The sequence below is a fragment of the Tinamus guttatus genome, unplaced genomic scaffold, assembly GCF_059628265.1.
Source record: "Tinamus guttatus ecotype Peru unplaced genomic scaffold, ASM5962826v1 Tinamus_guttatus_pri_ptg000065l, whole genome shotgun sequence".
Classification (NCBI taxonomy): domain Eukaryota; kingdom Metazoa; phylum Chordata; class Aves; order Tinamiformes; family Tinamidae; genus Tinamus; species Tinamus guttatus.
This window is the reverse complement of record NW_028288599.1, coordinates 877570-899461: the sequence shown is the minus strand read 5'-3', so window position 1 is coordinate 899461 and position 21892 is coordinate 877570. Positions and strand designations below refer to the sequence as shown.

Here is a 21892-nt window from a genome sequence, read left to right as displayed (position 1 = left end):
TGAGAAACTGCTTAACTCGCTTTCCTTTAGGTGTTGTGTTCAAGGATTTTGGAATACGTGACCAATGGGAAAAGAGAGAATAGAATCACACAAGTTCTGAATTCTGCTACCTAAACATAAAAATCCAGGTACAAGAGAGAATTTTTTAAGCTACTAAGATTTACAGATCTTCTTTAACAAGGGATGTTAAAACATACTGCCATAGCCCTCATACAGCTTACAGAACACTTTCATTAGCCCACAGACCTCCTATGATCCTCAAACACAGCCTCTAGCCCCGAAAAGGAGAACAGGAAACAGGAGAGATCCCTGTCCCATGCCTGCAAGTCCATTCAAACCACATCACAACATGACCAGCTGACCGAGAGCTTGTGTTCATATAACAAGTCTCATCAATTACTTCAGGACCTCCAAGACTGTGCAAAATGGTTTGAGTTAACAGCAAAAAAGTCTAAGGTACCAATACAGTTTATCTGTACAGAAATCTCTGCTTTAGTAGCTTTCATTGAATCCATCCATGCCCTGTGTCCTGCCTCCAAGTGCCAGAGAATCCTGTAACTTACCACAAGTAGTATCTTATCAGATGCTGTTATTGCACAAATTGGATCTCTTGTTCCCTGAAAGCATACAAGCACTGTCAGCACCAGTGTTAACACAACACAAGGGAAGTACTGCTAAAGAAAAATAGTGTTTCTTCAAATATACATGAATGATGTCAAATATCCACAGGGAAATGTGCCATCAAACCTTACTAAATACTGTATGATACTAGTGTCTTCTATTATAAGAAACAGGACAACATCATTAACAGCTTCCTTTTTCCAGAAGGATAACAAAACCTAAATGCAACAGGTGTTTAACAGAAAACACAAAAGCAAACAACCCCAATCTGACAGGCCTGTAATTTATTTCAGGGATTAATTACAGTACAAAAGCAAAAAAAAAAAAAAAAAAAAAAAAAAAAAAAGAAAAGAAAAAGAAAGAAAGGCTGAAAGCACTGGAAAAAGATTAGACAGGTTCAATTTCAACACATTTATGCCTTGAAGAGGAGTTGGCAGTCAGTAACACACAGCAGGGGTCCATAAACTCTCTAGTGTATTGCACATATTTTCACTATGTTCCATACAGTTCCAACACAATATAATGATATAACAACAAAACTAACGAGAAGAACTAAAAACACTTTTATATAAGAGGTAAAAAGAACAGTTTTGATAAAATGACACTCCCACGAATGATATCTATTCAGCTCAACAAAGTAATGCTAACTATACTTTCAAGCTACTGGTGGAATCATAATAAACTAGTTAAAACCATTGCTCACCTCAATAGCTTTAACGTAATCAAGACGCTCCTCTCCGGATCCCAAAGGAGAATCATCAATATGATAAAGCCTGCAGAAAAGAAAAAAAAAAAAAAAACCTTTAGGAGAGAATACAGGTATCTTAAATCCTAGAAGAAAGTGCTTCAGCCTGAAGAAAGTACTAAAGTCAAGCATTTTTAAGTTCCAGAAGTAACCCCTTTTTAATAATTTAAAGCAGTAGTATGAAAGATATGGTACCTGCTTTAACTTCCGCTGACCTTTATGGCCTGTTCCCCTACAGTCTTTCAGTCTGCAACAAAAAGTTACTGCAAACCTTCAGTCCTCCCAGTGGCCTCCTTTCCAACATACACTTCCTTATTTCAAACATACACTTCCTTATTACCTCAGGCTTTTTTTCATAGTTAAGAACTACTTCACCTTTATATCCACAAAACCTTTGCTTTATGTATTCAAAACTATCATATCTCTTATTCTGCTTTAAAAAGTAGCAAAGATTCAAACTGCTCATTGAGCAGAGCTTGTTCTGAAGTGCAACCACTTACTGTTTCAGTATTTCCACCATAGTTATAATCCGGTTTTAGGCAAAGATTTTCAGATACTAAAGTAATCAGTTATACCACATACACTAATAAAACACAAGTAACTACACCAAGTAATTATACCAGTATTTGCTCATTAATATAAAAATATAGTCATAAGGGCTGGTAGATTTTAAGAAATATGAAATCACATCTCTACAGAAGAAAATAGATATAAAAAAAGGACAATCAACAAAAAAACTGCAAGCCTGGGGAAATGACAAGAAAGTTACTGTCATTAATGAGCATGTTAGAAGGAAATATTTTGGAAGGAAGATGATGGTGAGTCTTATTTGTTTAGTTTGAGGGAACAGGCCTACAGGATTAGGGGTCGAAGATGCCAACAGACACAAGTGTAACTGGAGAAAAAATGGCTGGATAGGATATGCCCAAACAAAAAAAAAATCACTGTCAGATGAGGGAGGGGAAAAAAAAAAATCAGGCTTTCAGGTCTATAGACCTGCAGTAAGAGAAGCATGAGGTTAGCAAATGGAAACACTAAACAGGAAGCAATCTGAAGAAGTATCTTTCAAGCAATTTGGGTACGGACCACACATTTGGTGTTCTCTGGCATTTAACAGGGCTGCAAGTCAACAAATTCAAGCAGAAAAAATCATAATGAGAAGCATTCATATCTCAGGCAAAGGGGGATTCAGCCCTACCAACAACCACACTGAGCCAATGGAAAAGACAAACCTTTCCCTGCCTTCTTTCCTTGTCCGGGATAGCTGATTAATTTCCATTGCTGTGAGCCTCTTTGCAACACGATACTGCCAGACATAAAAAGCCTCTTTTGAAGCTGCTATCACATGTGTTTTGGTCATTGTGACAAACAATGGGCCTGTTAGGAACAAAAATGGTTGTAAAATCAGAGCAGCAAGTATCCAACTACATGCTAAATCTGTAATTTTTACCCTTGCGGAGGAAAACCACAACTTTGTAGATGAAAAGAAATAAAACAAGGAACAAGCAAACAAACCCTCCCGCACACACACACACACACACACACATACACAAAAACCTAACAACAGTTTGTTACTTGCAAAGTAACTTCACTGTGGCCTTGGTTAGATGAATAAAGGAAAAATTCTGTAAAGAATTAGAAATATCTCAAATAAAGCTCTAAAGCTCTAACTATAAAAGTCTTACCCCATACTTAGATGAAGTATTGTAATTACACACATATCAATAAAAAAAATCAACAAAGATTAAAAATTTGGTGGATATTATTCATTGATTAGCACGCTTCAGAATAGTAACAATTCTGACTTAGACACTAAGTTTAGAAACACTATTGGGATGTTCATTAATAGCTGGGACAAATACAGATTTTGGATCTACAGCCCAGCAAATTAAGTGCTTCGTAGTCTTACTTTATACCATCCATAGATCAGTGCACGGGATGGCAGGGCATTTTCTCTAACCTTATTTCTAAAACCATTTAGAATGTATAGATAAACCTAGAGGTCATTTTTTTTGTGGAACAACACCCAAAACATTGCATTATTGTTCACTGTATCATGGCATGTTTTTTTGAATGGTATTTTGCCTCATCTTTCTGAGCACCAGTGAATGCACGCAACAAAACTTTTGGAAAATCACTCAGAAACCTAATAAGTAAATCACCCAATGTCTTCAAATTCTCTAAGTAAAGCAGTATGACACCAAATGAAACAGGCAATTCCAAAGAACTGGATAGCCCAGCCTCTTAGGAAAACAGTGTGTCACACTGTTCGTTCACAAAATCTGACCCTTTAATCATCAATCTTCTCCAGTTTCATGAGCATGTGTTTTAGCACAACACAGAACTCTGGAGGGAGCTATAACGCCACCAGAAAGAGGAACAACGCTGAGCCCGGCTGATGAGGAAAGGTTGCTTGAACAGATTTCATTTCTTTGAAACTAAACGATGTAAGTCAATTGTTTGCTGTGGAACAGTTTTTAAGTATAAATGTAAATACTGGATGAGAGGGCTTAATGATGATGCTTAGCATAAGAACAGTAGCATACACAAAATAGTTGTTTACATTATACGCAATGTATTTAACACACTTAACACATTTATTTCTGTATAATTAGCCATTTACCTACTTAGATGCATTTGTTCTATTCTACTGTTACCTTGCAGCTATACCTGTCTTAATAATCAGAATGTTTTTATTCAAAAGAAAGAAAGAAAGAAAGAAAAATTTTTTTCTGATCTGCGAGAAGATAACATTTCCTATAGCACAAATTTGTAATGTGAAACTATGTTTTTGAACTCTTCTTAATTAAACACTTCAAAACACCAAGCCCACATCTGAAAGGCTTGCACACGCCTAAAACTCACCAAGTAACTCCCTGATTTTACCTACAGTTCTCCATGAAGCCTGAACAATATGTGCATTTGGGCACATCCTGAAGTACTTCAGCTCGGGGAAGAGAGAGACCTTTACGTCGGCCCTGTGATCCTGACACACAACAGAGATACACGTAGGCCTCATCCACAGGGGTCTCATTACAGCATTTTATAAACATGCCCTAAGACTTGAACAGACTTAAAATAATATTGGATCTAAATGGAGCTACTTTCATCCCAATAACCCCCCCTGCATTTTCTTGCCACTTCTTTTATATCAGTTCTAGCAGCAGTTTGGCCACAGAGTAAGGTGATCAGTTCATCAATCTGACTGAAAATTAAATAAAAATGTATCTTTATTTGGGGTTTAAATTGAATTAAAGAGATGATCACAAATGCTGGGCATGGAGAACTGGACCTTCTTTTTGCACCAGCAGTCCAAATCATGACTAGATTAAGGCACTTGGACAAACAATATTTTACCCAATACACAGACACAGTCACCAGGATCAGATTCGCTTAAAAATACATGTAGAGAGGGAGAATACAGTGGGAAGCCACCTTTTTGCAAAACTGCCTGTTAGCTCAGGCAATTGTATAGAAGTAGGAGAATAGATTTTTCTAGGGTTACCTGCACATTTTATACTGGATAGTCATATAACAAGAAAAAATAAATCAGAAAAAAAGAAAAAAAAAAAAAAGGAGAGAGAGAGAAAAAAAATCCACAGAAGAGGAACAAAAAAAAAAAAAAAAAAGGGGGGGGGGGGAAAATCAGGTCTCCCCCTCCTAATTTTCTCATTTCAGAGCCACCTCACCAGTGGCCACATGCTGCTCCTGTGACACCTTCCTTTGCTGCTTCACAAAAGGTCCCACTGACTCCCCCAAGGCTGGAGCAGGGAAGGATGGAGCGGGATACCCCCTTCCCGGGAAGGGCAAGCTGCATTTTTCAGACCCTTCAAGTTGAAGATCCAGAGCCCTTTCTAAGCAGCTGGATTAACCACTTTGTTTCTGTAAGTGCAGAGAAGCATTAAAATAAGAGCAGCTGTAGAAGATGACCACAGAGGGTCCTGCTCACTTAGGCATCAATGCCCTTCAGAGGACTCGTGCTCCCAGCACCGAGCAGACAGAAAAACAAGTACCCTAAGTCTGGAGGAGGAGACTCAGACCTCCCCTGCTCAGTGTTTCCTCCTGCCTATCAGCTTTCCACACTAAATGCCTGGCCTTACTAGAATGCCTCACTCTTCCCTCTGGTTTTACAGAAAACTAACTACAGTATTTAGGTCTTGATACTTAATTTCAAGACTCTAAATGTTCTTAATACATAGTATTTCAGTGATGAAACACTGGAAAAGCATTAAACAAACCATCCCACCATTAAAACAATGGCAACACACGAAACAACTGCTGTCTGAAGTCTCCAGTGGCCCCTTTTTTTCCTCTCCACCCCTCATATTTCTATTCATTGTTCCTTCATAAACCACATTTCTGAGGCAAAGACATTTTTTAGGTATTCAGGCATCTGAAATAACCTTCTGTTACCTCCCTATTTCATCAACACTCAATCTCACCTCAAGACATGTAGAACACCTGCTTTCTTGTCTAATCTTAAAAAAGCATAAAAGAAAGAAACTTATTCTTTTACCAGATTACTTAGCCACATGATAAAGCTGAAAAGAATTTTAGTATATAAAATAAGATATATAAATGCACAGCCAAGTAATTCTCTCTAAATCTGATGAAAATTAAGCAACCTGACAGAGAAACACAAGGCAAAAAATATCCACATTTTCACACCACCCTCTGTTAACAGTTGCAAAAAAAGTCACAAGAAACTAGAACAAACTTAAGCAGATCAGTATCATCAACCTAATTTTAGAGCTTAACATTAGACTTTATTTCAAACGCCCCTAGAGGTGTTAGCTCATGAATACAAGAAAACATCACAGCAGCAGGGACAACTCATCCTTAAAATGATGGACTGATAAAACAGCACTTGAAACACTGCTATTAAAAGTTGTTCAACCATATTACAAGGGTTAAGAGAGAGCAAGGAATATCAACTCCTTCAGCACTCTGCCTTTATTTAAACCTAATTTAAAAATTAGAAGCTCTATGTCAATCTACTCATTTCATTGGTCACTAGTGAACAAGTTAAAAATGACAATCAACACTTAACTAAGCACATGCAAGCACCCATAAGAAGGTGATGTAATGTCACTTGAGTGACATTGTCTTGGCAGATGCATGTGTTTCAACTGAGAAAATATAATATAACAAGATATTCCATCTTAAGGAGTTTAGCTAACTCATTAAAGGATTTTGACCGAAATCCTGCAAGCCTCTGAAACAAGCACAAAGGAGTGTTGGATGATTCTTGTGTAACTGTGAGGATCTGCTGCCTGCCAGGTGCCCCCCGGGCAGAATTCTCCCCGTACTCCCAGGCCAGCCAAGCGCTGGGATACACAGCACGGTACACCAAGACCTTGACTGTACACAGGTAGCTACATCTAGCATAAATTTATCCTATGTTATACAAGTTATATTTCAAATTTTTCCAATAAATGTGTGTCAAAGGATAGCAAAGAGGAAAAAAAAAGCAAATATGATAAAACTATCACAATGCATTTCAAAACAGGTATTTCCTTTTCAGTTTCACTTCCAATTCCTTTAGGAAATTTTTCAGGATAATCTTAAAAGACTCTTATAGGATCCTTATGATATAAAAATGTTGATTCTCTAATGTGTTTATTATGGATCAAAGAAAGATTTGCTTGCTAAATTTAAACTAGTGAGAAACAGAAATGTTCAGGACTCAAGAATGCAGAGTGTCCAAATCCCATGCATTTGCCTGAGGAAGAAGGCTGTAATGCCAAGGATTTTCACAAATGAATTCACATTGCTACTAAATAGATCATCTGATATGCAAGAGAACATACACAGATTGCAGAAAACTCAGTATAGCTAAAGAAAAATATTTTGCACACAATTTCGCCTCTGTGAAACAGGAAGAGCATGTCTCCCTCAAATAGCCTTTCTCTAATTTCAGTCACTGCAAAAGATTTTTCTTCTATAAAGACAAATATAAAGTGACAGGTAGTAGTGAGGGAAGCAAAAAGCCATTTAGGATTTTGATTTATTTCCAAAAAAAAAAAAAAAAAAAAAAAAAAAAGCAGACTCATCTAAGAACATTAGAAAATGCCAAAAAAAAAAAAAAGGTTTAAAAATAAGAGTTTTAGATGTAAATGAAAAACTAATTTTAACTATTTGAGTGAGATCCTTCTCACCTCATTTTAAACATCTATGACAGAGATGAGTACATCTGCACTAGTTGCCCTTGGCTTCTTTGTACTCAATGGAAAGCAAATAAACCCCTTTTAGAAATGATTCACTAGCCTTATTTTAGATGTCCACTGCAGGAAAAAGTTGAAGTATTCTCTAGAAGGGTCTATGTCCTCCTTCCCCCAACCCAAACTGTCGTATCAGTCCAGCAGACTAGATTCAAGGTAGCCACATACAATGAAGGCAATCTCTTCAGAAAAATCCCACCATCCTCATTATTTTTTATCACTTTAAATTTTAGTATCGGATTTCCTAGACATTTTATTCTTGAAGATGTGAATGTACCACTATCATAAAAGCTGGCAGCAGGGCATCAAATTGACATAAACAAGAACTATAAGACTTATACCTATTCAGAATAATCTCTTCTAATATGATTACACTCCTCTTATGTATCAACCACACATACATTTCCTTTCTTGCCTAAACATTTATTTTAGCGAGTTCAGAGTGCAGCACCACTTGGGAAAGACAAAAACCAGACAAAAAAACAACCCTAACTTCCTAACTTGCTGGAGTTGCATTAAGAATTTACTGCAAAATACATCTTCTTTACCTACTGTTACAATGGAAAAATTCAAAACGCTATAAGCACTCATTAAAAAAAAAAAAAAGAGGAAAGTCATAATTAAAAAAAAACATTGTTAGTAGTTTACAGAACTGGAGGAATTGTTTGAAAGTTGGACAGTTTTTACAAAAAGCATTATTGTGTTTGTATCTATTTCGTTAATAAAAATAGTAGGCATAATAGGACATTTTCAAGACAAATTACAGTTTAGAACATGAGAACCACTAATTACATGTTTATTACACATTAAGGAGAATCCAAGTAAAAGTGAGAGCCAATATAAAATCATAACTACAATCACGCACAGAATGAAAGGTCACAAATCTGGATGGAAGCAGTATTATAACAAGACAGTGAATGCTCCACTGAGCATAAACTCCTTCTAAGGACTGGGAAAAACAATAGAATGCGACTGTTAACAAGTTGCTTACCAATATCAATATATTTGGGGTCCAAAGGAGTGCCAATGGAATTGCAGAGAACCAATACATACTGTAGGAGAGAGGGGAGGAAAAAAAAAAAAAAAAAAAAAGGTGTTAGTGCTACTGTACATTTCTCCAAGTTAATAAAACTGAACAAGGTATTCTGTGAACGTATATCTTATAGCCCACATTTCACACAATTTAACACTGTTCGATTAAACAGAAAATGGAAGGACCAAAGCCCCTGTAAATGTAGTATAAGCAGGAGTTATTTCTCCAGACCTAAATCAAAGATCAAATAGGTTTATTTATTGAATGGTAGAGTCTTTGGATTTAAAAAAAGAAAAAAAAAACTTCTAAAGTCTGCTATTCCTGGAATGACCAGAGAGCTGGCATCCCGACACTCCAGGAAGCTGAATATAAGCAATTCTGCACAGTTCTGTCACCTGCCAACCAATTCACATAACTGAAGCAGTAGAGTACAACTATCCAGCCTACCCCACTTAAACTGAAAGACTGGCAGCTGCCACCATAAGAGGTGGTAGAGTTGAAATTTTCACCTGTTATATGAACTTTATCCCTTCAATCAAAGGAAAAGATCTTAAGAATAGAATCAGATTTTTTTTTCCCATTAAATTATTTATTTTTCTGCTCTCATCAAGAACCTTAGATAAAAGAATAAATAAAAATCAAATTTTATAGTAGAGGTTATATCCTTGTTCACCACTTGAACATCCTAGTAGTATTTTCATATAACCCCCTTCAGAAAGTGGGCTGGGACTCCTATAGGAAACCACATCTAGTTTTTTTTCCCCCCTTTTCTTTTTAATTATTTATTGCTTCTATAATGGTTATGTTAGTTCTTTTCTGGTAAATTATTCCCCATTCACTCTTTACTTGATTTCTCTTTTATGCCCTTTTTATTTATTTCAATACCCAAGACAACATCCGGGATGGGGACTGCAGGAGCCGAGCAGGCTGGTGTTGGCACCATGGAGTTCGCATTGACTGATCTGCTGCAAGGAGCAGTTCAGGCTTCACAGTGGGTATCAATTTTCTATTTAACTCACCCACTTTCTCCTGAAAAACCTTTATACGTTTCTGAAAATAGTCTCTTTTTTGCATCATCACATATTGCTGTAGTTTTTGTCTGCTTGACATCACAATTTTAATGACTTAAATGTATTGTAAAACAGATTTTTTTTAAAAAAGCAATCCTGATGAAATACTATCAAAAGGATGAGCTTGCTTCATTTTTTAAAAGCTGACTCCTTAAATAGTCAATAGTAACATAAGAGCTTATCAGAAGGAACTGACAGGAGATAATAAATATCCAATTTTCAGACATTAGAATATTCTATTTATGCTTAAGAAAAATAGAGTCCCTTCACTATTCCCCTCATAATTATAGTACAATCAAAAAATCCCCTTTTATTGCACTCAATTTCATTGAATGGTTCTGGCCATGTACACCATGTTTTCACAGCACATGACACAGCACACCACGCACTGCACAATCAAGCAAAACACTAAAATATTTTCTCTTTTTACCGTTGAACCAATTGACTCCGTCTCATGCTCCTCCTTTGTAAGCAACATAAATAGAAAATAATTCAGAAATGAATTCAGGAAGAAAAACTGTGTGACTAAGTATATTAACTGACCAACACATTTATAACATAAATTTTACAATACAATAAAAATAAAAATCAAGACATGGACCAAGTTATTTTTATATTGCCTAGATTTTAACTTTACCAATTAAATAATCTTCAAAATCCCAACATTCCCCTACTTATAGCTTTTCTTTGAGAACTCTCATAAGCATTTCTAAGGGAACAGTGAATCCTAATGGTTGCTAATTTGATGCAGTGCTGGTTAGGGCTGCAAAGAGTTTAAACAGAGAGTTTTTTGGTTTTGCACATTATTGTTACTATTTTATTGCCCCTTTTTTTTTTTTAAAATAGTGTCCATTTAAGTGAACATTTCTGTTAAATTGGCACATTCTGAAGCGGCTCCAGAATGTTACTTCGAATCTTATTCCTGTTCTAAAGCATCGACATTTGGAACAGAAAGTATAAAAGTTAAATTAAAAAGAAACAAGACTTTACCTGAGGTTGATTTTCATCTGCTTTAGTTGCTAAAACACAGAAGTCTCCATAAGTTGTTATGGAAATCAGGCTCTTGACATACTTCACATATTTCTCATTGTTTTTTGTGTCCCAAAATACTACGCAGTATTCTGGACGATCAGGTCGAGTATATGCATAAACCACTGTATTGGCGCAGTAACCCCACTGCCAAGAAAGAGAATTTTGATAAAACCTATAAGAAATTATGAAAATTCAATAATAGATTGTTCACAGCTGGGAAAGAGTTTTACCTCATATACACAATCGGTGTTCAAAATTTTTTGCCTGTCAAGTGAGAAAGTGCTTTATTAACAGTAGGTGAACACAGTCCAGTAGCAAATTAAGAGAATATTAAACTGGCAAGACAATTTTCCCATCACACAAAATGACTTATCCTAATTCACTTGGAGTTGCCCTCAAAATAAGACAAGATTTCACTTCCCTGTGTCCCTTCTTTGTTCAGAAGGTACACAGAAATACCCATAGTAATGATGGTCCTTGCAATGAAAATGCTTTCCATAAGAGAATTTATTTCAAAACTCAACCCTTTCATTTTTCATGTAAAAATAAATAAACCGTATTTTAATATTACACAGAAACGTTAACAAAGAAACATCTCAAATACTGCATTTACAAAAGTCTGAAGCAGAACAGCATAAACAGTTATACTAGAGCACTAAAACAACCCATGTCACACTTCCATATTAGTAACATGAGAGGCAAAACAACAACAACAACAACAACAACAACAACAACAACAACACACCTCCTTTCCCAACAGAGGAAAGAATTATTCATGGGATGAGCTAATATTTACTTGGAAACCATGTCAGATCTGGAAATACACATGGTCATAGATGCAGATGGGTTCAAGTAAAAGGAATAGGCACGTGCTCCAGCTGTTACACATTTCCTGAAGTAAACATTAGTCTTTCAGGAAATACTACCTAATTTCCAGCTCATATTTTACAAAGCCTCCCCCAGTAAATTTACAAGAAATGATCAGGGGTTTCATCCTAGTAGATCTGTGTTAATAACTCTTTGAGCAATGATATTTCACAACTGAGCAACCCAATACATTTCAATATAGTTGCAGCATATCCCTTATAATGCATCCTGTCCTTTTAATCACAGTGATTACACAGTGATGATTAAATAATCTGAGCTGGAGGGAAAAGGAAAAAAAAATGTAACCGTGGCTTTTCCTAATTTTGAAGAAACTGTTTCAGCTGTTAAAAAATGCTATACCTATGCACTAGACAGATATAAACACTGATGTGGAGCTGCTGGAGAGAGTCCAGCGCAGGGCCACGAGGATGATCAGGGGCTTGGAACATCTGCCCTATGAGGAGAGGCTGAGGGAGCTGGGCCTGTTCAGCCTGGAGAAGAGAACGCTGAGAGGGGATCTAATCAGTGTATATAAATACCTCAAGGGAGGGAGGGAAGAGGATGGTGCTGGCCTCTTTTCAGTGGTGGCCACTGACAGGACTAGAGGAAATGGCCGGAAACTGAAACACCAAAAATTCCATAGAAACTTAAGGAAAAATTTCTCAACAGTGAGGGTGACAGAGCACTGGAACAGGCTGCCCAGAGAGGTTGTAGAGTCTCCTTCTCTGGAGATCTTCAAAACCCGCTTGGACGCAGTCCTGTGCCACGTGCTCTAGGTGACCCTGCGTGTGCAGGGGGGTTGGACTAGATGATCTCTAAAGGTCCCTTCCACCCCTAAGCATTCTATGATTCTATGATTCTATGATTTAAAATCAGCTGAGTAAATTCTTGTAAAAATTTACAGTGGGAATTGAAATATAAATAGGATCTACATATATCTATCAACATAGCCCTCTCTGCATTGAAAAACAACAAAAAAAATGTGTGCATGCATATTTATATAAATTTAAGAAAAGGAAGGAAATATCCACCCACTGAATATTCCCAACAGATTAACTGATAGTGAAGTCTTAATAGAAAAAAAAATGTTAATCCATACAAGGCTACTGCTTATTTGCAAGCTTACCCTTCTTCAGATGTTTCTTGCAATTATTCCGTTTGGTATAAATAATTAGATGAGATCCACAAAAGTGACACTGCAATGACCACAGCACTCACCTGACATAGGAGATATTTCCAGTAAACTGAGTTTATGCCTCAGTAAATATATGCCTCAGTAAATATTTACTCTACTTAGAACAACCTCAGCCTGAAAGAATATTCTGACATAATCCCTATTTTTTTTTTTTTTTGCTTATTGGGTGATAAATAGATCCCTAACTAGTCCATTACCAAGTGGTAAAGTAGTGTCATATTTTGCATTCAAACAATTTTACTGATCAGATTAGATGCTGAAAAAATAGAACAAGCAGAAATTTGTTTCATGTTACATTAGCTGGGCATTTATTTTTGTAACAAAAAGATAAGTTACTTGGCCAACCAATTTATAAAGAAAGTAAGTAACTGTATTAGTAAGTTTTCAATTCACTGCTGCACTGCTACCTACCTTGTAATCTGGACGAATGTTTGCAAAATATATGTAAGAATCAACAGCTAGTGCAATTTTCAGTCCACTTCCCTCCCAAGACAAGGCTGACATCTGTTTGCCAGGAACTTTCAGCGTGCGCAAATGCTTGTTTAAAAAACAATAAGAGAAAAAGATTTTGAATGTATCCTAGGAAGACTGGCTCTGTCATTCATCTATTTTCACACCTTTACAGCTGATGAAATATGAATATCTTACAGGTATGGCATAAGGGCGCCCAAATTATAATAGACGTATAACAGAGTGGAAAAGAGTGTAGTTAATATGCAAGTAGGTTGTTCTGAAGATGCTTTTTTCATCAGTGAGAAAGATAATTTAATTTATAAACCATGACTCAATCATAGTTCAAGCTTACAAAAAATAAACCATAGATAGAGAATGGAAGTGTAAACATCTCCTTCATCTGGTAATCTGAATCTCCTTTTTTACTGCAGTCACTACTAAAATAAATACAACTTCCAATTAATAACAGGACTGACATCTGGCATTCTTCAACAGTTGTGCTTAACGCTGGCAGTACAAGCCTATCAATTACAGTGCTGAGTTGATATGCAACATATTTCAATACTGCTGGTATATAACTAACCTATGTTATTGTTTAGCCTATGTGAAGGGCTTACATTCAATCAGATGCCTTGCAGCAAGACAGTAGCTTTTTCCTCTGCCCTGTTTCTCATTTCCCTTCACAAAGGTTTAAGAAAGGTATTTAAATGTGCATTTGTGATTTAAAAGCTACTAAAGACAAATATGCTTTCAACTATTTTTTATATCCTTATTTAGTTGTACAAAGTGAAGTTTACAATTAATCTTTTCAAGAAATTCAGACTCACTCCACAAACCACTTACTATTTAAAGCTTTTTGCTGGCAAAATGGATGCATTCAGGTAGTGATATATTTTATATGGCTTATTGGGAGATTTGGAATAGTCTTAAGTTTTCTATTTGCTTAACATTCAACTTTAAAATATAACTTTTTATTAAATAGAACACTGAATATTATGCTTAAATCCAGCCTTCTTTTTGAGGTCACAAGTTTGTGCCTAAACAACCTGCTTTCAATTAACTTACTATTTGCACTTGATCAAAGGCAAATAGTAGTTACTAAATCATCCAAGTCCAAATAATGGTCACAAATCATTTTGAAAAGATATACCTGAATAAAGTTTGAGCCAGTACATGACTATCACAACTAGTGCAAAGCAATTCTGAGATCTGAAGAAAACTGTTTACTTAAAAACACTGCATCTAGATTCTGGAGCACTTGTTTCAGTTAATCAGAATGACTTCAGCAATCAGACCCATAAGAACACTGGCCAAAATCTTTGGTTCCACTTGATACTTAACACTAACTTATTCATTTCCAGATATAATACCAGAAAGTATTATAAGGCAAGAGAAGAATTATACATATATATTATAGGTATATGAAAAAGTTTTATGTCAAATGAAATGATCGAAGAACAACTCACATCTTACAAACAAGACAAGTACAAAAAGTATTTACGAAAGAGGATTCCCAACAAACAGCTGAAGATTAGAAATAGTCTAACTTTGTTTTCTTGACGACTCCTTTTACCGACAAGAAATGCTGTTTTCTCAGCTCTTCTGATTCCATAGACAGAGGGAAGCATAAACGGCCCTGTTTTAAGATCTTCATACATCTTGGTCTCTTGCATAGTCAGGGCTAAAAGACAGGTTTACTTCCAGATTTGGCATGCACATTGAATTATCATCTTAACCGCTGCCTAAGTTAGCTGCTCAAAATTGGGCAATATACGCATCCCCCTCCTCTAGTATTATGCAAGATCTCCTAGGATGTTCTAGCTGGTCATCATCTTGCTGTTCTAGAAAGACACAGGCGTACAGAGCCTTTGTAAGCTTTCCAGATCCACACGGACCTCCTGGATACCTTAGAGCCCCTCAAGCACACTAAAAATCTATATACAAGCCTTCAAATTTCATGCAAGTCCACATGCACAAAATATGCTAACTAAAACAAAGCACAATTTTGGTAGCCTAATAAATACATTAAATATTTTTACCTCACCAAACGGAGTGTAGAATTGCACAATATTTACATCTTTATCTTGAGAATTTCCTTTCAGGGAGCCTGCCACTGCCAAAACACTTCCACAGTGATTCCACTGAATACATACTACATTCATACCAGTGTCGATCAAAACAGGATCTAGTTTTTAAAGAAATAAATATTAGAAATGCAAGCATAAGAAGTATTGGGTTAAGTATAGGTCAGTGATAAGTAATCCCTTTTATACCTACTCTGGTCATTCTCATCTCGCATTATCTGGCATCTTCCATTGTCATAACACACAGCAAGACAAGGACAACCTGGTTCAACGTAGCCTTCAGTACCATGATACCACTGTATTCCAGCAATGCTGAATGCTCCAGTTAGGTTCACCAAACAACTCAGTTTCATTTTCACCTAAATAATAATGCTTAATTATTTAATTATATACAACAGGCCATTTAAAGGAACAATACTTATCTATACGCTAAAAAAATAAAATTTAAAAAAAAAAAAAAAAAAGAAAAAGGGAATGAAAATTCTTCATTTGGACAGAACTACAATTTTTAAGAGCTCAAAAAATTTCCTTAACCAAAATTAGATTGGCTATATGAAAACATGTTTAGTTTTTCTTTAGAGTATTTTATTATTGACCTTTTTATTCTTGGAAATAAAAGATCATTTACGTAACTTAAAGAGGGAAAAAAAAAAAAAAAACACAACGAAACCCTTGATCTTTACAAAAGAATAAAAAGGAAAACTAATTTCAAATCATTTCTGGACACAGTTTTTTTTTCTTCTTTGTTTGTTTTATCAGAATAATTTATTTAAATAAAAAATTTGAGACTATAAATATCTGAGTGTTTTGCACCAAATGCTATAAAAGAGGATCGAAAGAGGACTGAATGGACTTTTCGCTGTTAGGTAGGGAAAGGAAGAAAGTGCAGAATAATAGCGATATCAAGAATGCAGTTTTAAATCTATTGTTCCTTTGAAAGTTAATGTTTTATTTATTTAGCATTTTGTCATAGTTATTCGAAAATTCAAAATAACTAGCATAAAATAAGTACATAAATAGATGTTGTAAGAACGTAGTTATATTATATCTTCTTTCATTTCAGCAAATACTATCTATTGCATGCTTTCTCTGAAGCATGTAATATCCTCTACTTAATGATAATAATAAAAAAGAGCAACTGGAAAATAGCCTATTTCTATACATACACTCATACTTTTATCATGAGCTTAATTTAATTTGGCCAGGATCACTATAAACATTTTACCTTTCCAAAAGGAAAGCCAAAATGCATTAGTTGACGTGATAGTCATTTACCTAAGAAAACAGACAAGAATTAATGATGTATTTAAATTTTAATGAAAATTTATGTTAAAAAGGTGCAGCTGCTTAAATCTTAGGCAAAAACTTCACAAACAAGACCTTGTTCAGTTTTCAGTACTGAAGTCCGCTAACTAAACAAATGAACATGAAATAAATACAAAGATCTTTTGCTTATGAAAGTTAATACTTGTACAATATGGACCATAAACTCACAATAAAATTCCCTTGATTATCATAAATATGAATTTCTCCATTTGCCATTCCAAATAGTAAAACTTTGCTGTCAGAAGACCAGGTCACATGGCACAGGTGTATTCCTTTCAGATCCTTCCCCCAAATACGGTTGCCTGTAACAAGAAACTTACAGTACTTAATAAGCATGCTATAAAAATAGGATGCAAGTTACGAATATAAAGACTGAAATAGCTGAACAAAGTCAAATCAACAATTTATACAGCAACTGTTAACTGTAGGTACATTGTAGCATTATTTTCTAATACTGAAACAAAAGCTACACAAAATACTACAAAACAGAATAGATAATAGAGCTTGAATTTTACCATCCACTGATCCAACAATCACAGCTCCATCTTCATATACAATGCAAATCTTTTGTCCATCAGCATTCCAGCTCATACTTCGAACAACGGATTTATTTCTGTTGTTAATCATCTCTTCATACCAAGCACCTATTAGTGCAGAATCAAAAACTGAGTTATATTTTTGATTTGATAATTCTTTAAATGAATACAAGATACATGCTAATCACTGAATTCAAGGAGTAAAAATATTCCCAATTCAAAAATTATGCAACTACGACGATAATAAAGCTTACAAATAACAAATTTCACCAGTTTTTAAAAACAAAAAATAGTACAGCCCCCCCAAAATTGGCAAGGACTACCAAGAAATCAAAATAGGTATTAAATGAAATGGAGACCTGTGAACTGTTTGTTTATACACAAACATGAGATACTGTGTTACACATGACTTCACAATGTAATGTACCATAAAAAAGGAAAGGTGTAAAGAAACTGAAAGAGGGAGTTGCATTGTCTTTTCTGAAAGACTCTTGCAAAACTATACTATGACAAACTCCAGACTGCACACGTTATCATCAGGAAATCCAGGGTTCAGATATGAGCTACTTATTTCTGAAATGAAACTTGCAAAGTGGGAATCAGAGGTGGGGGGGAGGACACAGTCTTAGAGATGGACCATTCAGGAAGTGATCTACTGCTTAAGTAACTTGAAAAATCATTAAAAATACACTAGAAATATAATAGAAGGAATTACTTTTGACAGGAATACACATTATTTATTGGTTCTTTTCCAAAACTAAAGGTGATGCTCATGTAATGGTGGACACATTCCAAACAGAAATGCTAATCAAGTGGTACTTTACACCAGAACTGAGCAGCTCAGCTGGCATTTTACTTGTTTCCATTATGTACCGTCTGTGTGCGCGCACATATTTTTTTATATATGTGTGTGTGTGTATATATATATATGTATATAAAAATAAATCCTCAAAAGAAAACAAAGAAAAGATACACTTTCCTTGTCTTCCTAATCTGTATTAGAAAGTAGTTAATTATACTGAGAGGGCTGCTGATTTTCAAATTAATTTAAATGCAGCAACGCAGTATATGTGTCCATGAAATAGTTTTAAATAAATAAATAAATAAATAAAAAGTCAATCACAACATCGCATTGGATACCTGTAGAAGAACTTTAAATATAATAATAATAATGCACAAAAGCAAGCTTCCACAATGAAGCAGTGGTTCTTTTTACTCTTCTATACATTATTATTTTCCTTCAACAAAATAAATTACCAAAGATCAGAAAATGAAAGATTTGCAGATGTTTACAGAGCACGTGCCTGAGAATTGACATCTCCTCTTAAGATACTTCTGGAAGACAAACATCCTAAGAAAGACTTAGGCAAGTATTTTTATAAGAACTTGGAACACAGATTTGTTTTGAGTTTTAGAATCTGAGAAAGACTTGTTAAAATTGAAAAAAAAAAAAATCTTGCAATACCAAACATTATCTAGTCTCAGATTTGACCTATAAAATACCTTTATAAAGCATCCACACAATGATGAGCCCATTTTGATCACTGGTTGTTAGTTTTTGATACTGCTCATTCCATGTCACCACTTGCACAGAACCTAGAAAATTATACAAATGTTGCATTTATTCTACTTAACAAACAAGTTAAACCAGCACATGCAATTTATTTACCCTCTTTTTTGGGGTCTGCACAAATTTGTCCTAATAACTTTGATTCAGTTTTAGCCACTCTTCTTTTGGTATCACTTGTTTCTTCTTTCATACTTCTACTATTGTTCTCCCTTTACTCATATATTTACCCTTTGAGCAGCATATTCTCTAGGTTTTACCCAGAATATTGCTTCAATACAAGACAACCCTCAGGAAGCTGACAAAGTTTTCCTCTCATAAGAAGACTTTTTTTTTAAAAAAAAAAAAAAGAAAAAAAGAAAAAAAAGATTGTCAATATTGCAGTTTTAAAACAAAATGTCCCTTCCTATTACCAAGAAAAGGACTATATGCACTAATCCTCTGGCCCTCAAGTCTCATTTTTGATCCTACTCATAAAAACACCAATTCTTCAAATTTTCTAAGAATCACATTACTCCATCTCTTCTGTACTGGATTTTGTGGTGCTTTGGAGGGGGCTGATTTGTCTTTCATGTCTTCATCTCCAATCACCCATTTCATCCAGCACAAACTGCTCAGCACACAATCCAGCTCCTACCTTCTGCCACAAGACATTGTTTATCCAACATCTACCAAGGCGGTACGTGAGCATATACAAGTAGGTGAGCAAATGTAACATGAATATATAAATACATTAAGATATAATCAGGCCAACTGATGAAAATTTTCAGATTAACCAAGCTGAGTCAGAGAGAACAAGTACTGTAGTGGTATAAATGCAAGATTGAAAATACACATATATGATAGCATCATCTACTTCAATACAAATCAGTACGTAACAACAAAATGATTTGGAAACAGCCAAACAAGGAGTCATGTAAAACAGAAAGGACACTGTAAGGTCAAAGTTAACAGGTTTATCTAGAAAAACTCACAGCAAACTGCAAGGCTTAAACAGCAACAGGTAGAGGGGGTCTGGCTGTGCAGCATGTGTTCTGCACCATGCACTCCATAGCAGCCGGCAGGACTGGGGTAACACATCTGATTTTATCAATGATACATTTTATTTTAGCATTACAAGAAAAAGTTATAACAAAATCACTCAATGAAGGCCACAACAATCTTTCTGTATGTTTACATTCTATGATTCTATGATTTATGCCCAAAGAGACTTACCACTATGACCTTCAAGAGTCTGGTTCACAGAAAGGTTGCTGGGAGCTGCGAGTCCCTTTAGTTTTGCTTCATCTAGAAATAGCAAAAATAGTTACATAATGAGTTTATTAAGAAATATGCATTAGTGGGTCTGCAGCAATTGCGCAGCTGAAATATTAACCTAGAAGCATGTAAAACTGTAATTGCAGCAGGAATTTTCTGCCAGTCAGACAGACATGTTTACTAATCAATTCTGCCATTCAAATCAGGTACTCTTTACGGTCCAGCAGCTTTCCAGAAAAAAAAGAAAAAAAAATCACATTTTGTTTATTCTTATAAAAGGATAAAAAGAACTTGAAAATACATTTGATTTCACTTCCCTAAGAATATATTTGTCTTACCTCTTAAAATATACAGCTTTCTAAATTAAACAGACAGTATTTACCTAATTCAAACACAATCACGCTGTCATGAGGTTCCAAAATAAGTTATGAGAACAAAAATGAAGCATAGCATCATGACAGAAGCAGCAATGATGACTTTGGTAAATACAAAAGTTGGACAAATGACAAGGATGTCACATAGGGAGAGTTAAAGGAAAACAATGTTCACAAGAAAGTCATCACACATTTGATGTTTATGCAAATGCAAAATCATCTATGTAAAAACACAGAATATACACAGTGCTGTAAAGTCATTTCTGAAAAGAGCTGCACTTTCAGAGTTTTGAAACTTGATGAGTTTTGCTTTAAAAACCTCATTTACCTGTTTGATTCTCTAACTTTAAAACTTTCAGCAAGCCATCCTCCCCACCACAGGCTATGAAACCTTGATCCTTATTCCAGGAAATACACCTCAACCGAACATTACCAGGAATTGCGATCTGCAAGAGAGAAACATTTTACACCCCGAAGCCGCCGCAAGAACCGCGCTGGTTCCCACTAGGGGACACTCGAAGGCCGCGGAGATTCTAGGCCCCGGCGCGAGCAGCGGCGCGCGGCCCCCGCAGCGCCCGCAGGTAGCGGCAGCCCCGCGCGGCCCCCGCAGCACCTTCTTGCTCAGGTAGATGAACATGGCGGGGCGGGGGGGCAGGGCTGCCCGCGGCTCCCGCTCCCTCGCCCGTCGCGACGCGGCGGCAGCGGGGTTGCGCCGGCAACCGCGTTTCCCTGGCAACCGCCGCCGGAAGCTCCCGCCCTCACGTCCGGGCGAGCGGGAGAGGAAAGACAGGATTGGTGCCAGGCAGGGCGGGCTCCGCCCCCAAGGGGGAGGAGGCCAACGCTGGCCCCTCCCTCCCCTGCCCCACCCCGTGCGGGGCGCGCGGGAGCCGTTGGGAGCCGTTGGGAGCCGTTGGGAGCCGTTGGGAGCCGTTGTGATTTAGCCCGGTCCTGAGGGAGCGTGGCCGTGCGCCCTGGGCCCCTCGCAATGCGGGCGGCGGAGGCAGGGCGCTCTGCTTTCCCTGCGCCCATGCGGGCGGCGGAGGCAGGGCGCTCTGCTTTCCCTGCGCCCTCCGCAGTCTTTCCCTAGCTGAGGTGAGTGGCTGAGGCAGCGGGTGCCTCAGCCTGTTCCTGCTCGTTCACCCCATAGTTTTGAGTGCTCGAAACCTGCATTTATCACACATGGATCCGATCGGTCAGCTGCACTGCTGAGACTGAACACACAGAATCAGTAGCTTAGGATAACCAAATCGCTAGGAGAAAGGAGATCTTAGATTTTGCGGCATGGTCTGTAAATGTAAAGCAGCAGAACCAGCCATTGGTGATCAGCACATAATTTTACTGAAGATGCATACACACGTGAGAGTAAGCAGCACTGGGCATCCAACTGAGTAATTAATGTCCTTTTAGAAGTACCTATCTAAGAAAGAACTGTACAGCAACGCTGGTTGAACTGTAAGCGTCTTAAAACTCAGTATGTTGGCTAAGGATAGTGTAGAAAACTTCTAAACATC

At 36.6% G+C, this 21892-nt stretch overlaps 1 protein-coding gene across 2 annotated transcripts in view; it reads right to left on the bottom strand.

Annotated features, from left to right (window-relative positions):
* WDR35 (WD repeat domain 35) overlaps positions 1 to 21023 on the bottom strand; it is a 34607-nt gene extending 13584 nt beyond the window's left edge. Inside the window, exons 1-15 of one of the 2 annotated variants that reach the window (XM_088519634.1) lie at positions 20995 to 21023; positions 20710 to 20827; positions 19966 to 20037; positions 18687 to 18779; positions 17163 to 17291; positions 16816 to 16949; positions 15515 to 15680; positions 15277 to 15422; positions 13196 to 13321; positions 10681 to 10866; positions 10121 to 10153; positions 8579 to 8639; positions 2599 to 2743; positions 1325 to 1394; positions 564 to 617 (exon numbers count right to left, since the gene is read on the bottom strand). In XM_088519634.1, the coding sequence (XP_088375760.1) occupies positions 564 to 617; positions 1325 to 1394; positions 2599 to 2743; positions 8579 to 8639; positions 10121 to 10153; positions 10681 to 10866; positions 13196 to 13321; positions 15277 to 15422; positions 15515 to 15680; positions 16816 to 16949; positions 17163 to 17291; positions 18687 to 18779; positions 19966 to 20037; positions 20710 to 20827; positions 20995 to 21018 (1557 nt within the window). In that variant the 5' untranslated portion in view covers positions 21019 to 21023. The remainder of the gene's footprint in view (positions 1 to 563; positions 618 to 1324; positions 1395 to 2598; positions 2744 to 8578; positions 8640 to 10120; positions 10154 to 10680; positions 10867 to 13195; positions 13322 to 15276; positions 15423 to 15514; positions 15681 to 16815; positions 16950 to 17162; positions 17292 to 18686; positions 18780 to 19965; positions 20038 to 20709; positions 20828 to 20994) is intronic. The other variant, XM_088519635.1, reaches the window with a different exon arrangement.
* Between the last annotated feature and the right edge of the window lie 869 nt (positions 21024 to 21892).